At 37.9% G+C, this 14,732-nt stretch overlaps 1 protein-coding gene across 1 annotated transcript in view; it reads left to right on the top strand.

The window, feature by feature from the left end:
* Positions 1-4,674, top strand: part of LOC113025404 (zinc finger SWIM domain-containing protein 6-like) — a 50,314-nt gene extending 45,640 nt beyond the window's left edge. The window contains exons 12-14 of the mRNA XM_026173104.1: positions 166-329; positions 714-795; positions 2,569-4,674. Coding sequence (XP_026028889.1) covers positions 166-329; positions 714-795; positions 2,569-3,434 — 1,112 coding nt within the window. The 3' untranslated portion in view covers positions 3,435-4,674. The remainder of the gene's footprint in view (positions 1-165; positions 330-713; positions 796-2,568) is intronic.
* Positions 4,675-14,732: the final 10,058 nt, after the last annotated feature.

The following is a 14,732-nucleotide window of genomic DNA, read 5'->3' as shown; positions in this document are numbered from 1 at the left end:
AAATGTTTGTTCAGGAACGTTACCAGAAATATATAAAGTTATAATGATGTGGCACTGGATGAGCTTGGCAGAAGAAGGTAATTGAAAACTACCCAGGTATTATTAGAGGGCCTGCCTGGTGACATTCTGTATTTTCTCCATTTGCTTTGTTTGATGTGTTACCAGGTGATGCTCGCAAGCTAGAAACTGTGTTAGAGTCGATCCAGAAGAACATCCACTCCTCCTCCCACATCTTTAAACTGGCCCAGGATGCCTTCAAAATTGCCACTCTCATGGACAGCCTGCCTGACCTCACGCTGCTCAAGGTTTCCCTGGAGCTGGGCCTTCAGGTAAAGAAACACACACACACACACACACACACACACACACACACACACACACACACACACACACACACACACACACACACACACACACACACACACACACACACATAATGCTTTCCCTAGCCCCTAACCCTAACCATTAAAAATGAATGCCTAACCCTTACCCTAAACCTAACCATAACCTAATTGTAACCCTGACACTAAAACCACATTTTGAGCCTCAAAAATGCCTTCAAATTTGTGAGGACCGGGTTGTGTGTCCTCACAAGTGACTGTTGGTTCTCACAAGTATAGTAAAATGCAGATTTCGGTCCTCACAAAGATAGCTAGACAGGAACACATACACACACACACACTGTACAGACTTTAATTTTGTGTTTCGTAAAGGTGATGAGGATGACCCTGTCTACACTGAACTGGCGTCGGAGAGAGATGGTGCGCTGGCTTGTCACCTGTGCTACTGAAGTCGGTGAGTTTTTCATACCAGAGGAAATCGTGACACACACCCTCTTTACAGTGCTAATTGTGTCAGAGGTGTCAATGGTGTCTTTTTATATAAATTGTGTTTCTGCATATTATAACCTGCATATTAATATCATCTAATGGTGAAATTTTGGGATAAAACCTCTTATATGTGCCATGCACAGGTTTAAGAGTGAGAGCATTGCAGCAGTCCCATATGGAAAAGAAATAGTAAAAACTTACAAAAGACTTGCATAAGATGTGGCCTACTTCATATAGTGAATCATATAAGGCTTATATGATTTACTCATGAAAGTGGGCACTTTCTCATTACTTTCATATATTGCTTTAGTAAGTATCCAAAACATACAAGTTTCATTTGTATAATTTTTCAAGGGATCTTATATCCGTTTTCACTCTTGTATGCTTTTCATACAAGTTTCACACAAGACAGATACAAACTTTATAAGATTTATATATATCTATGTTTGTTCCCCTGCCATCTATGAGACAGAATCAGCGCAAATCTTGGTCATGCAATAACATTTAATCGGTTACGCAACTTAAAAAGTAACAGGTTAGGTTGTATCTGAATACTTTAACATACAATAACACAGTCTACACTGTCTAATAATTAAACTAAAATTATGTTTGGAAGGAACAGCCAATTAGAAGAGAGTTGGCTTCAGGGAGGATTGGCCTTAAAGCGTGGACTTAAAACAGGAGTCCAAGACATGAAGTTGGAGAAGAGTGTCATTTATGTTATGCTGTTATCATGAGTAACCAGCAATAAACGGACTGCTTCTTTAAGCACACTGTTTATTTCAGTTCTTACACTGCTGCTGTGCTTGTGGTTAAATTTTGTATAAAGTACAATGCAGTTCAGTTTGTCTTTCTATTGCACCACAGAGTCTACTCATACATGTGTAGAAAAAGCTCGACAGGCCTGCTGTGCCCTGTTGTGGGAAGGGAATAGCAAACAGTTAGCTACAAATAGATTGTAAAGATGTTTGTGCCTGTGAATGCTTAGAGATTTAGGGACTTTTGCGAAACAGCAGGTCAGACTTCATAAGTGGGTTTTGGAAAGCTCTCTGCAAGGGAGATGGAATGACTGGAAGGTCAGTAATTATGGGAGATTGTGGGCTGTTGGCTGATTAAGTGGGCCTTATGTTTGGCCTTGAATACTGTGGCTGATTTCCCTGAAGTGGACAGGAAGCTAAGTCCAGGGGGAGGGAGCTCTACAGAGGAAAACCCTCCTTCCAGATGATCTCTTGTGAATGCAGGGGAGTGACAAGGGGACCCTGTTTCTGTGAGCGGACTTTGAATGGATTCATTGAGAAAATGCCAGCCTGGTGTGGAGTGGGGGCCAAATCATATAATGTCAGAGGAATTAGCAACAAACTGTCCAATTACAATGTAATAAGCTGTTTTAATTAATGATTTTCATTTACAAGGCCAGATCAGAACTGTATTGCATGTTTTGTTAAATAAAATATGTACGGTGGTTTTGAAAGGTTCAAAATATAATAGTCATTTTAGATTGCCTTTTTATTTCTGCTTGGATTCGTTCAAGGTTTTTGCATGGAAGGATAATGATGTTTCAGTTTTCAGCATCACTAGATCTCCTGTCTTATGATTTACACTTCACACGCTTTCGGTACTAGACTTTCATCGGGAAATGTGGTAAATGTAGAGCATACTTAGTGACATTTGCGATTGAAAGCTTCACTTTAAAAACCTCTTAACTGTCAAGCTAAGATTTCTTTTTCTGTCTTTCTAGGCGTGTTTGCTCTGGACAGCATCATGCAGAACTGGTTCACCCTCTTTACCCCCACTGAAGCAACCAGTGTTGTGGCTAGCACTGTCATGTCCAACAGCACTATTGTCCGCCTGCATCTGGACTGCCATCAGCAGGAGAACCTGGCCAACTCTGCCCGCACCTTAGCCCTGCAGTGTGCCATGAAGGACCCCCAAAACTGTGCCCTCTCAGCTTTGACACTCTGTGAAAAGGACCACAATGCCTTTGAAACAGCCTATAAGATTGTACTGGATGCAGCTGCCACTGGAATGAACTACACACAGCTGTTTACAATAGCACGCTACATGGAGCACCGCGGTTATCCAGCAAGGGCCTACAAACTAGCAACGTTAGCCATGACTCACCTGAACCTAAGCTACAACCAAGACACACACCCGGCCATTAATGATGTGCTCTGGGCATGTGCTCTCAGCCACTCCCTGGGTAAAAACGAACTGGCAGCCGTCATCCCTCTAGTGGTGAAGAGTGTGAAGTGTGCCACTGTCTTGTCGGACATTTTACGCCGGTGCACTCTAACAACACCAGGTGGCATGGTGGCACTACACAGTCGCAGAAACTCTGGAAAGCTGATGTCTCTGGACAAAACTCCACTCAGGCAGCTACTGGACGCCACAATCGGGGCCTACATCAACACAACGCACTCTCGGCTGACGCACATCAGCCCACGCCACTACAGCGAGTTCATCGAGTTCCTCAGCAAAGCCAGAGAAACATTTCTCATGGCACACGACGGACACATCCAGTTCACACAGTTCATAGACAACCTAAAACAGATATACAAGGGCAAGAAGAAGCTCATGATGCTTGTTCGAGAGAGATTTGGTTAAAAGACGATCATATGACCAAATTGTATTTTTGTTGTTGTTGTTTTGTTTGTTGTCTCCTTTTTTTAAATCCTTTCTAACTTGAAGTGAAAATCCACCTAAAACAACTTACATGTGAATCTTATTTCTGTGCTTTAGGACTGCTGGGTCTGATGGATAACACAATTTCCTCAAGGCAAATATTTAAGACTGTGACGTTAAAACGTTACCGAGCATGATCACACACAGATTCTAGTGTTGGCTACCCAACACTAGAATCTGGCCCAAAAGGTTTTAGAGTAAAGTTTAAAATTTGGAGGGGAAAAAAAGACTGTAAACCATATCCGCAACACCCGGGGCCAAGACTAAAACAGAGTGTACACACTTTTTTGTTTGGGAGATTTGAGGCTTTTCATACCGGTTCTGTCCTTATCCAGCTTATTTCACCATAAATAGATATACAAATGCACTGAGTCTTTTGTCACATAAATAATTCTGAATGTAGAGTTAGTTGCTACTGGTGGATAGCTAATGGCTATACTGTGACCATGTTCGTTCCAAGATAGTTGCTCTTATAACGCATACAATTGTGATGTCGGCCAAGACAGTACTGTAAATACAGACGTTCCCATTGGGGCTTTAATCAGACATGTAACTTGTAAATCATCTTCACCCCAGTAGCAGTAGCTACAACCATAGTCATAACTGCAGCAAGAGTAATGCCCAAAAACTTTATCTGCTAGTGATTATATTTAGCCTTCGAGAACCAGAGGAAGGAATCTACCTTTAATGGCCACTCATCACCACATTCTGGAGTCAGTGTGGCATCATCATAGTAGAGACACAGAAAAGCAACAATTTTTCTTATTTGACAGTATTCTTTTGAAAATGTTTTTAATTATTTAAATAGTTGCCAACTATTATTTTCTGTTGATCCACGGATAGATTAAGTAATTGGATCTCTAATTAAATGTATTACTTTGAACTGCAATATAATCACAAAGTTATAGGTACCGCTCCACCAATTTGTGATATTGTAGCGCCAAACCATAATTCTTATTAAATGTTTAAAAGATAAGCAGGAATTACATTTTAGAGTTCCTGTTCAGTCTGTTCAGGGAGTTCTTCCTTCCCACTGACAACAAGTGTATGATAATGGTAGAGTTATTTCTCGAACGTTGTATGGTCTTTTCCTTAACCTCCGAAGACACGAACTCTTCCACGACATGCATTTTTCATTTCTCTTTGATATTTGTGCATATTGGGGCCCGATGAATGTAAAAACAAAGAATTACCAGATTTTTTTTTTTTTTTACCTTTTTTTTAAAAAAGAAAAATAAGAGCCACATATGAGGATATTCGTTTAAAATTTTGATAGAACAGTAGTAGTATAATGTCCTCGTAAGTGGATGTCAGGCCCATGTAGAGCAAAATTGAATATTTTGGTCTAAATAACCCAAAATGTGATGTCCACATATGTGGACGCCAGGTCCTAGGAGGTTAAAGCACTTTCAAATGATTCTGGTTTATGATGGCATAAAAAAACAAGTATGCAGCTCAAATGAAATGTAAATCTGTTGCTTTTTGGTGTCTTAACAGTATAGACACTGAAAATCTTGGACTGTTCACCAATACCAAACATTTTTATTTATTTATTTTTTGCTGCTTTCTGATGTTTAGAAGTTACCCCGCTGACCACTGTTATCATTATGCAGCAGATTTTTTTTGTTTTTAAATGTAGCTCACAGAATTTTTTGTGTCAACACACCAACAAACTTGGCAGTTATCTTTCAAAGGCAGCAAATAATAAGACCACTTACTAACAAGCGTAAATGTATAAAGTGTAATGATTTTGCGATGTTGTATGGGGGAAGAAACACTTGCCTTCATTTCTAAGAAAACTCCACAGGGTACCTTTAATAGACCAGACTTTTTAAACATCACTTTATCTGTGGGAGTGTTGTACACACTGTTTATACATCTGGCCCCTGGTATTGATGTGTCAAAAAAACCCCAAAAACTATGTATTTAGTTTGCAAAACTGTCACTTTGTTTGAAGATTTTGTTTTCCATTACATACAAACGTGAGAGGGTTTTACGCTGTGTATTTCCTGTATTGTCCAGTGGCAAAATGTCTGCCTTGCACTGCTCCTGCTTTCCTCGGCTAATGCTCACAGCCTCAAAGAGAAGACAAATGGCTTTAAACCAAATGGACCATTTGAAGTGACGAGTACCTCTTTTAAAGGATCCAGCTTTACTCTTCCCCCCAGGCCTCCTCACCCATCTGCTCAAGAAAGGCTCTAAATCCACCGTCAAAATTCATTTCGCTGCCATTTCCAGGCTGGTTGTTTTGGCTTTGCAGTGTTGTCGCAAACGTTCAGTATGCTTATTTGACGGACACATTTGCCACGATAGCACGACGACAAACCATCGCAGTTCTTATCCTCGTGGAAACTATGTATATTCTCAGGGATTTCTCAAAAAACACAAAACAAAACAAAACAAAAAAAACAGAAACAAACAAACAAACAAAAAAAAAAGGCAGAAAAAAGAACAAAAGCATTTTATTGTCCTGTGTATATATGAAAGTATATGTCTGAATATTGAAAAAATGTATATGTTAACTAATTTATGACAGAATATTCTATGTAAGACACAATACTTGAAGCTGCAGTAATTTTGGAAACAAGCGAAAAACAAAACATATCAGAGGGACTTCTAAACGTTGGCCTGGCATTGCATTACGGGCCCTGTTTGGGCTCTGCAGACATGAAATGAACTGCAGAAAGTGGCCGGCAGGAAGTGGACGTGCAGAGTGGGTATTATCCAGAGCACAGAAGTGTACTGAGGGGTTTTACAAGTCATTGAAGGAGGCAGAGCGGCAGCAACATACAGCTGCCAACTGCTGCTGTTCTCTCATTGTGGTCAAGTCTGCCTCATTCCACCTTCTGCAGTGATTTGCTCACAAAATGAAGCTTTTTTTTTTCTTTTTTTTTTTTGAAGTCCATGCCTTTTCTCACTTCTTGACTTTGTGCAGGACAGAAAGTTGCTCTGTACAACAGGTCTTGACTGTTCCACTTCATTTTTAAAAAATTTATTTAATTGTAATGTTATTGTCTCTTCCTCTTTAACTTCATGTCTCTAGAATTCCTCACACAAGAACAGCCTTCTTTCTTGCCTTGTCTTAATGCTTTAAAATAACCAAATGGGAGTTCTAACTACCAAACTCTTTTCATACGCAAACTGACCATGATGATGGCCTTTTAGTGTCTTTGATTTGTAGCTGAACTGGCTCTGTATTCTGTGCTTGAAAAGCTCATCTCATCTTCTTCAGTGTCGTCTCTTAGAGGTCTACTAGTAGCTCTTTTGTTTAGAAATGAATGATGTGCCCTTTTATTTATTATATTAGGTAAATGATTGTACAACCATGTCAACATGCTCATGAAGTTAAAACTAAGATTTGATACACTGATCGATTTATTTATGTAACTAAATCACTGTTTTATAAAGTTGTTAATGAATCAACACTTTGCTTTAATTAAATTAGATTTTTGAGAGGAAAATGTCTTTGTGTTTATTATTGCTTTTAAGGTACATATTGTAATTTTTTTTTAAATGTATTTAAAATAAATTGATTTTTATTTAAAATGGCTTATAATCAGCCACTATCGCTATCTTCAGAATGTAAAGAAACACTCCTGTTTATTTCCAAAAGATCTATGTATTGTGTTAAAGAGATACCAACTTAAGTTGAGCTGGGCTGTACTTTGGTGTAATACCAATTTGTAACATAAGATGCCGTAGTATGTTAGTAGTGTCATTTTGACTTTATCAGGAAAGTAGATTGGAAACCCTTTTTAGTTTGTAGCTATCCTAAGACATGGGATTGCTAAAAAATAATATTGCAACTTTTAAACTGGTGCTGCTGAAAGCTTTAGTTAAATTCTGCATAAGGTGATTGCTAAAACAGAAAACCGTAAAATACAGGAACGGCAGAACTGTCAGCTATCATTTTAATAATCCTCTCTCAATTTTTTGAACGCTAAATTATACAACACCAATTCATAACAACAGTTTCCTCGAGGCACTTTAATATAGGGCAAAAACCAACAAGAAGATCTCCAGCAGAACCAGGCCCATGGAGGGGCAGCCATCTGCTGCGACGAACCAAATCAGAAAGTTATGTGGTAATGTGGACTGATGACCGTGTGTACAGCAGCATTTTAATCATTATATTAAACGCTGTAGGTGGCAGCCACTGATCTTACTGTATAAATGTAACAGGGCTCGGTAGTGGTTCTAAAAGTTTGAACTGCTTCGAGCTTTATTTGTGACAAGCACATTAGCTTACCAAAAATGCTAGCTAGCTAGCTGGTACTGCTGGGATGCTATATATTCACAAGCAAACATAAGCCTAAAAAAAAGCTGGCGCTTCATGCAGTGATGCTAGTGTAATTCATGTTAGCGCTAACTTGTAGTTAGTACAGCTTTTTCTCCAGGGACCAAAAATTCACAGAACTGCTATATGATGAAGCTAATCCAACAATGAATCCCGAAGCTAATAGGAAAAGGAAATTGAATTGAAACGAAGGAGCTCATCATTAAATGTCAGAAAATAATCTGCATTCTTAATTTGACTTTAGTCAAAGGTCAAAGGCCTATAGATTTCTCCGTAAAAATCACAGTTTTTATTTGTGAATCTAAAATTGTTTTTTTTAAATAACATTTTTGTTGCGAGTTGCTCTTTTCTCTCTGTAAATCTCTTTACAAGTAAAGTATTAAATAATTAATTTTTCATTTAGTGAGATTCATTACTTCCTCTTTTTATTGTCCATTAAGTTGTTAATTAGTAATACATAACTACAAGACATAAAAAAAAAATGATAATGATAGAAAAAATATTTTCCTACTTTTGACTGACTTCCACAAGATTTTGTTTTACCAATTGCATTAAATGGTTTGTTTATTTGATTAGTTTAACTCAGCCAGGAGTTATCAATTCACCTGACAAGCCAACCTGCTGACATAGTTTCTGGGGGCAATGGGCAATTTTTTGAGGCTTGTGGTGGAGCCAGTAGATACCAAGACTTCCTGTTCCATCTGCCAATACCATGTTGAATTAAAATAAATGTAATACATTTGAGCTCTCAGATGCAGACTTTGTGAAAAGCGGTACTACGCAGTCATTTAAGCATCACTGAAAAACTATTTTACAAAGTGGTGAAAGAAAACCCTTTTATTATTAATTATATATATAAGATCCCTTAATCTTATTTATGTAATAATAAAAAAGTTTTAATAATTAAGCATTTTAAAGTAAAAGCACTAATTATATAGAATAAAATTAATTACATTATTTTGTCTGAATTCATAAAAATATTATATATCACTAAATTTATACAGTAAAGACTACAAAGTAATGACCCAGCTTTTTAAAAAAAAAAAAAGAAGTTATGATTCATAAAGTAAAATATTTAGATTCAAAATACAGTGGAGCTGAAGTAGGAAGTGGCATAATGTATAAGTACATTGTATAAGTACATTGAAGCCTGTACTTGAGTAACCAAAGTTAATTAGGTTCTACCATTGGGCCCAGTCATGCTCTCAGCTAAGGATAGGTGTTGGGCATTGACAGTTAAACCCCTGGCAGTTTAAAAACTGTTTTACTATGTCTGTCTGGTAAGAAAATCACACATGAGTAGAATGGAGGTCATTTTTTAGGGTAGGTTCAAGATTCCTTATTTGTCACATGCATAGCCATACAATACAACACACTGTGAAATGTGTCCTGAACTGCTCATTGACTGTGCAAAACATTATGAACAAGAAGTAAATTTAAATTAAAAATGGGAAATTTTAAATTAAAACCTGAAAATGTACATGTGCAAATGGAATGTTAAAGTGCTTTATGTCATATTAGCACAGCAATGTATTGACAGAGCAGTGCAAGTAGAATAAACAAAATGACCAAAGTAATTTAACAGTAGTGAAGCAGTAGTACTCTTCCTGTTCATTCCTGGTCCTCCTCACACATCCTGTGGGGATGATGCCCCTCTATGGCCTTGTCCAGATCTCCTCTTGTAATAACTCCCTCATCGTACCTATCTCTGCCACCAATAGTGACAAGAACACTAGCAGTGGCAAAAATAGAGAAAAATAAGTCAGGGGGGAGAACAGAGAACAATGGGCTGTGGCCATCACCTGCAAAAATCTTCCTTTTTGGGCGCTTAGTTTGTTGTTGTCTCTCCAGTGCACCTATTGTCACTTTCCTTTGGATCATAACAGGTGAAATGGCTCATAGCTTCATAGCTAGACAGACTGATAAGCCTTGAGTTGACCAGATTTTTTGTTATACCCTGATGGTAAAGTGTTAGTTTGCATCACATTAAAGCTTACCAAGCCATCTCGGGTATGTCTCCCAAGAATCTTTCTTTATACAAGTGTTATTTATCTTCTGAATGTGCAAAAAAAAAAAAACCTCAAAGAAACATGGAAGCACTTCCCTCCATTATTTACATCTATTTTGGCCTCTGACCCAAGGCTGTAGTAAAGCATCTTTTAACATAATCAGTTTTTAAAGAATTTTAAAGAATTAAATAATATAGAATGAGGCTTCAGCATGATCAGAGTAAAAATACACATTTAGATAATGCGTATTATTAGATTAAAAAATCTTCATAGCTTTTTATTGAGATTGATTGAGATATTTAAAAAAAGAAAAAATAGAACTGAGAAAAGTCAGAGAAGAAAAATAGATTGACATGTGTGAGAAGATGACTTCAGGAGTTTTTATTTATCTTTGTGTGAAGAGAGACTCACAGAAGATAATGGATTACTTGGATTGCAGTTTGTTTTTAATCGTTGATCTTAAGCTCCCTGGGCAGCAACGCTCCTCCAATCTGCTCATTTCAGACTTCAGTTAATTTAATGATTATGTGGTGAAAGTTTCTCAACAAACTTCAACTTATTCTGGTCCGGTGTAGTTTTGGACTGGAATTCATTCTCATTTGTTATTTAAAGAAAACGAGAATGTTTTCTGAATTACTTTGAATATATTAACTTGATCATTTTTTAATAAATCCTCATTTAGTAGTCTGATGATACCTACTCACCAACACTGCAGTAATATCAAGCCCCTCATAAACAAAGAAACAAACGTGTGTTTACTTGTTTACTCAAACGAGTAAACAACCTCCAAGTGAATGATCACCAGAAGGAACTCATTGTTTCTCTTGAAACTAGTTTAACGTCATGCAATGCTCATTTTGTTATTTTAGCCTTTCCTGATTCCACTTCCTCCGTCTTTTCAGCAGCAAGCATGGGCATGAAGCATCGGGAAGATTAAAAAAAAAAACCCAAAAAACCCAACCCCCATCCCCATTATAATCTTGGTAGTCAGCAGGTGTTAAAGTGGGTGGAGGAACAATCAGATCTGGTGTAGCATAAATGGTAAATGGACAGATTCTTATATACCGCTTTTCTACTCTCCTGGAGTACTCAAAGCGCTGTGTACAACATGCCACATTCACACCCATTCTCCCAAGCACTGACTGTAAACTGAGTGCTTTTCTAACAACATTCACACTCCGATGGATGCATCAGAGAGCAACTTGGGATTAGTATCTTGCCCAAGGATACTTGGCATGCAGACTGGAGGAGCCAGGGATCGAACCACCAAACTTCCGATCAGATCAGTAGGTGATCTGCTCTACCTCCTGAGCTACAGCCACCCCCAAGACTTATTTTTAAAATAATCATTTAAAAATAAGTCACATGCTGTGATCAGATGATTGCCCACTACTGCTCTTTGTGGATATCCACAGAAGATTATACATGAGCCATTGAGTTCTTTCTAACTCCTTAAAATCTTTATTTCTGTCCTAAATCAGACAACTCCTGCATAAAAAAAGAAAGAAAGAAAAAAGACAATTGCAAACATCACAAAAAAGGAGCATGAAATGTGTAAAACAAACAAACAAACAAACAAACAAAACAGTTATCAGATTTACTGAAACAGGGATGAGTGAATGCCTTTAGCAGTTATGCTAACAGAACGGGGCCCTGAGTATATTACTACAAACTCAGAGCACATACTTAAAATGTCACCTTTATACTTGGCTAGTTTTCAAACCAGGTGGTGATGCCATAATGTAAGACGGATGCTGTAGTAGCAGGTAGATTGTCACACGAACACTTTCCGTCTCTGTCAAAGAAGTGTAACATCAAATGGACCCCTAATGATACTTTTCATTTGCCTCAGGAGTCAGATGTCAGAGATATGAGTGGCGTCACTCCCAAGTTGAGCGTGTTCCAGTGGTAACCTCAGAAAAGCAAGGCAAAGCAAGGAAAACTGTAGTCAGGTAGAGCCATTCATGCAATACAGCACACAGCTTGTTTTTTTGCACCTAAAAACACCACCACTTATCTAAAAATGACTTGACCTCTTCTTGAATTTAGTTTGGTTGTTTGTTTTTTCTTTTGAAGCTCACAGAGAGAAAAACTCAGTACCAGGCTATTAGTACAGACTACCAGTTTTTTCAGTGAGATCCTGTTGGTGGTTTTTGTTATTATTTATGGTTCCTTGTTGTAAATTCTGAATCTCTTTGTTGTGTATTAAATGTTTTTTCCCTTTCCTGTTAGTTCCTCATGGGGCTTTCCCTATTTTTCCTTCCTTTATTATTTTCCCCTCCTTTATAGTGTGTGACTGAGGTCACCTGTACACCATTAAACTTCAGTTTCGTGTGTGATTACTCTGTATCTCTATTCTGTTGGCGTTTGTCCTGTGTTTGCTGGTTTCACCTGGTTTAATTTCACTGTTTGGACTTCTGTTATTAGCCTCATTGTACTTTGGGCTGTTTGAAAAATTACTTTTTTATCTTCTTTAACTGTCCTCAGTCTCCTGTGACATCATCACTTACATCTCCAAAATCTCACAGCCATCAGTCACACAGTCACAGACTGTCCATCAGTCACACATCAATGCATAGCCACATATATTTATGAGGTATCTCTGTGTATTTAGCCCTATATGCTTTTATTGCTACTTGAGGCAATTTGTTTTCGGCCACTCAGCACAAGAAAATTGTTCCTGTGTCAATCAGAACATATATATATATAACCAGCCAACAGCATATTTCTGTAACACCATCTGTGTGACTGGCACCACAGATAAACCTTATCACACGTAATCACACATATCCCGTGTGAACCAGCCTGTTATTTCACTCCTGCTGCAACACTGGTGAAGCTATTGACTCTGTATTATCCATCTGTGATGGGGACAGAAAAAAAAGTTCTCATGATATCACAGCTTGGAATTTAAAAACATTGAATCATCAGTGAGACCTTTTTTTCTTTTTTTTGTTTTGCTTTTGTAAATGGCTTTATAGATGCGGTATCTTCATTATTCATGATTATTTTCAAGTGGTATCACAAGCTAAGTTAATGCCAAATTCTATACACAACAAATAACAACTGAAAACATTTTAAGGTTTTCTTTTCAGCAGTTGGGATCAAAAGACTAAAAGCCACGGTCTGAAATCTCTATGAAATCGAGTTTTGCAAAAAATTTTTGCGGGTCAGCTGACCTATGCTGCTCTTGATTTTGTGTTTTACTACTCTTCCTGCATTTACCCATCTACATTCTGCAACATATAAGCCCATATTACAGTCATTATAGCTGCTTTCCAACCAGTCAACCAGTATAAAGGTGGAATTTAGTAAGTGTTACCAAAGAACCGCCCAAATCTGAATTCAAACTGAAATCTCCTCCCAGAAGTCCTATTGTATAGCAGCCATAATGAATATCTTACCTTAAAGCTATCTGAAATAACTTTAATTATGGCTAATGGGACATAACAACTGCATGTACACCATGCTCAGTGAAATCTGATATTTAAAAAATCCACTAAAAGTCCCCTATAAGCTCACAAAAAGGACGATATACCTCTAATACCATTGTGGCAACTGCAAAACTGTCCCGTAAATTTCAGCTTAGAATTCTTTCTGTCGCATGTCTCTCCGATAAGCAGTGAAAACTGAGACCACACTTTGCCCTGTATTGTGCAACAGTCTATTACAGCACTGTACAACAACATTGAAAACTATCCATTTTATCCTGCACTTGTCATGCAGTACTTGGAATAACATGAAATCATTGTTTTTTAAAACTATTTCACTATAATGAAATAATCAGACGACTCAGGCAACACATAAACAGATTCAACATAAATAAGGACATTACATTACACTATTTGAAGAGTTTCAGTCAGGTTTCAGAGCTCATCACAGCACAGAAACAGCTTTAGTGAAGGTTACAAATGATCTTCTTATGGCCTCTGACAGTGGACTCATCTCTGTGCTTGTCCTGCTAGACCTTAGTGCAGCGTTTGATACTGTTGACCATAATGTTCTATTAGAGCGATTAGAACATGTTGTAGGTATTACAGGTACTGCACTGCAGTGGTTTGTATCATATCTATCTAATAGACTCCAATTTGTTCATGTAAATGGAGAGTCCTCTTCACATGCTAAGGTCAACGATGGAGTTCCACAGGGTTCAGTGCCAGGACCAATTCTGTTTACATTATACATGCTTCCCTTAGGCCAGGGGTGTCAAACTCAAATACACAGTGGGCCAAAATTCAGAACTGGAACAATGTTGCGGGCTAACATTAATATTTATTGAAAAAAAAATCTTCCTTCAGATATAAGAATCAATCTTTTCTTATTGACTCAAACAAGTTTTGCTGAAAAACTGAATATGGAACAAGCAAGGCTTAATACTAAACGATATATATATATAGATATTAGCTGTATAATACCAGTAGGCCAGCTGTAATAGTAATTTGGTATGGCTTCGCGGGCCAAATGTAATTACACTGCGGGCCAAATGTGGCCCGGGGGCCAGAGTTTGACACCTATGCCTTAGGCAGTATCATCAGAAGACATAGCATACATTTTCACTTCTATGCAGATGACACCCAGCTCTTTCTATCCATGAAGCCAGATAACACACACCAATTAGTTAAACTGCAGGAATGTCTTAAAGACATAAAGACCTGGATGGCCGCTAACTTTCTGCTTCTTAATTCAGATAAAACTGAGGTTATTGTACTCGGCCCTGAAAATCTTAGAAATATGGTATCTAACCAGATTCTTACTCTGGATGGCATTACCTTGGCCTCCAGTAACGCTGTGAGGAACCTTGGAGTCATTTTTTACCAAGACATATCCTTCAACGCACATATAAAACAAATATGTAAGACTGCTTTCTTCCACTTGCGCAACATCTCTAAAGTTAGAAATATCCTGTCTCAGAGT

This window comes from Astatotilapia calliptera, chromosome 7, assembly GCF_900246225.1.
Source record: "Astatotilapia calliptera chromosome 7, fAstCal1.2, whole genome shotgun sequence".
Classification (NCBI taxonomy): domain Eukaryota; kingdom Metazoa; phylum Chordata; class Actinopteri; order Cichliformes; family Cichlidae; genus Astatotilapia; species Astatotilapia calliptera.
This window is presented reverse-complemented; position numbering and strand designations above follow the sequence as displayed.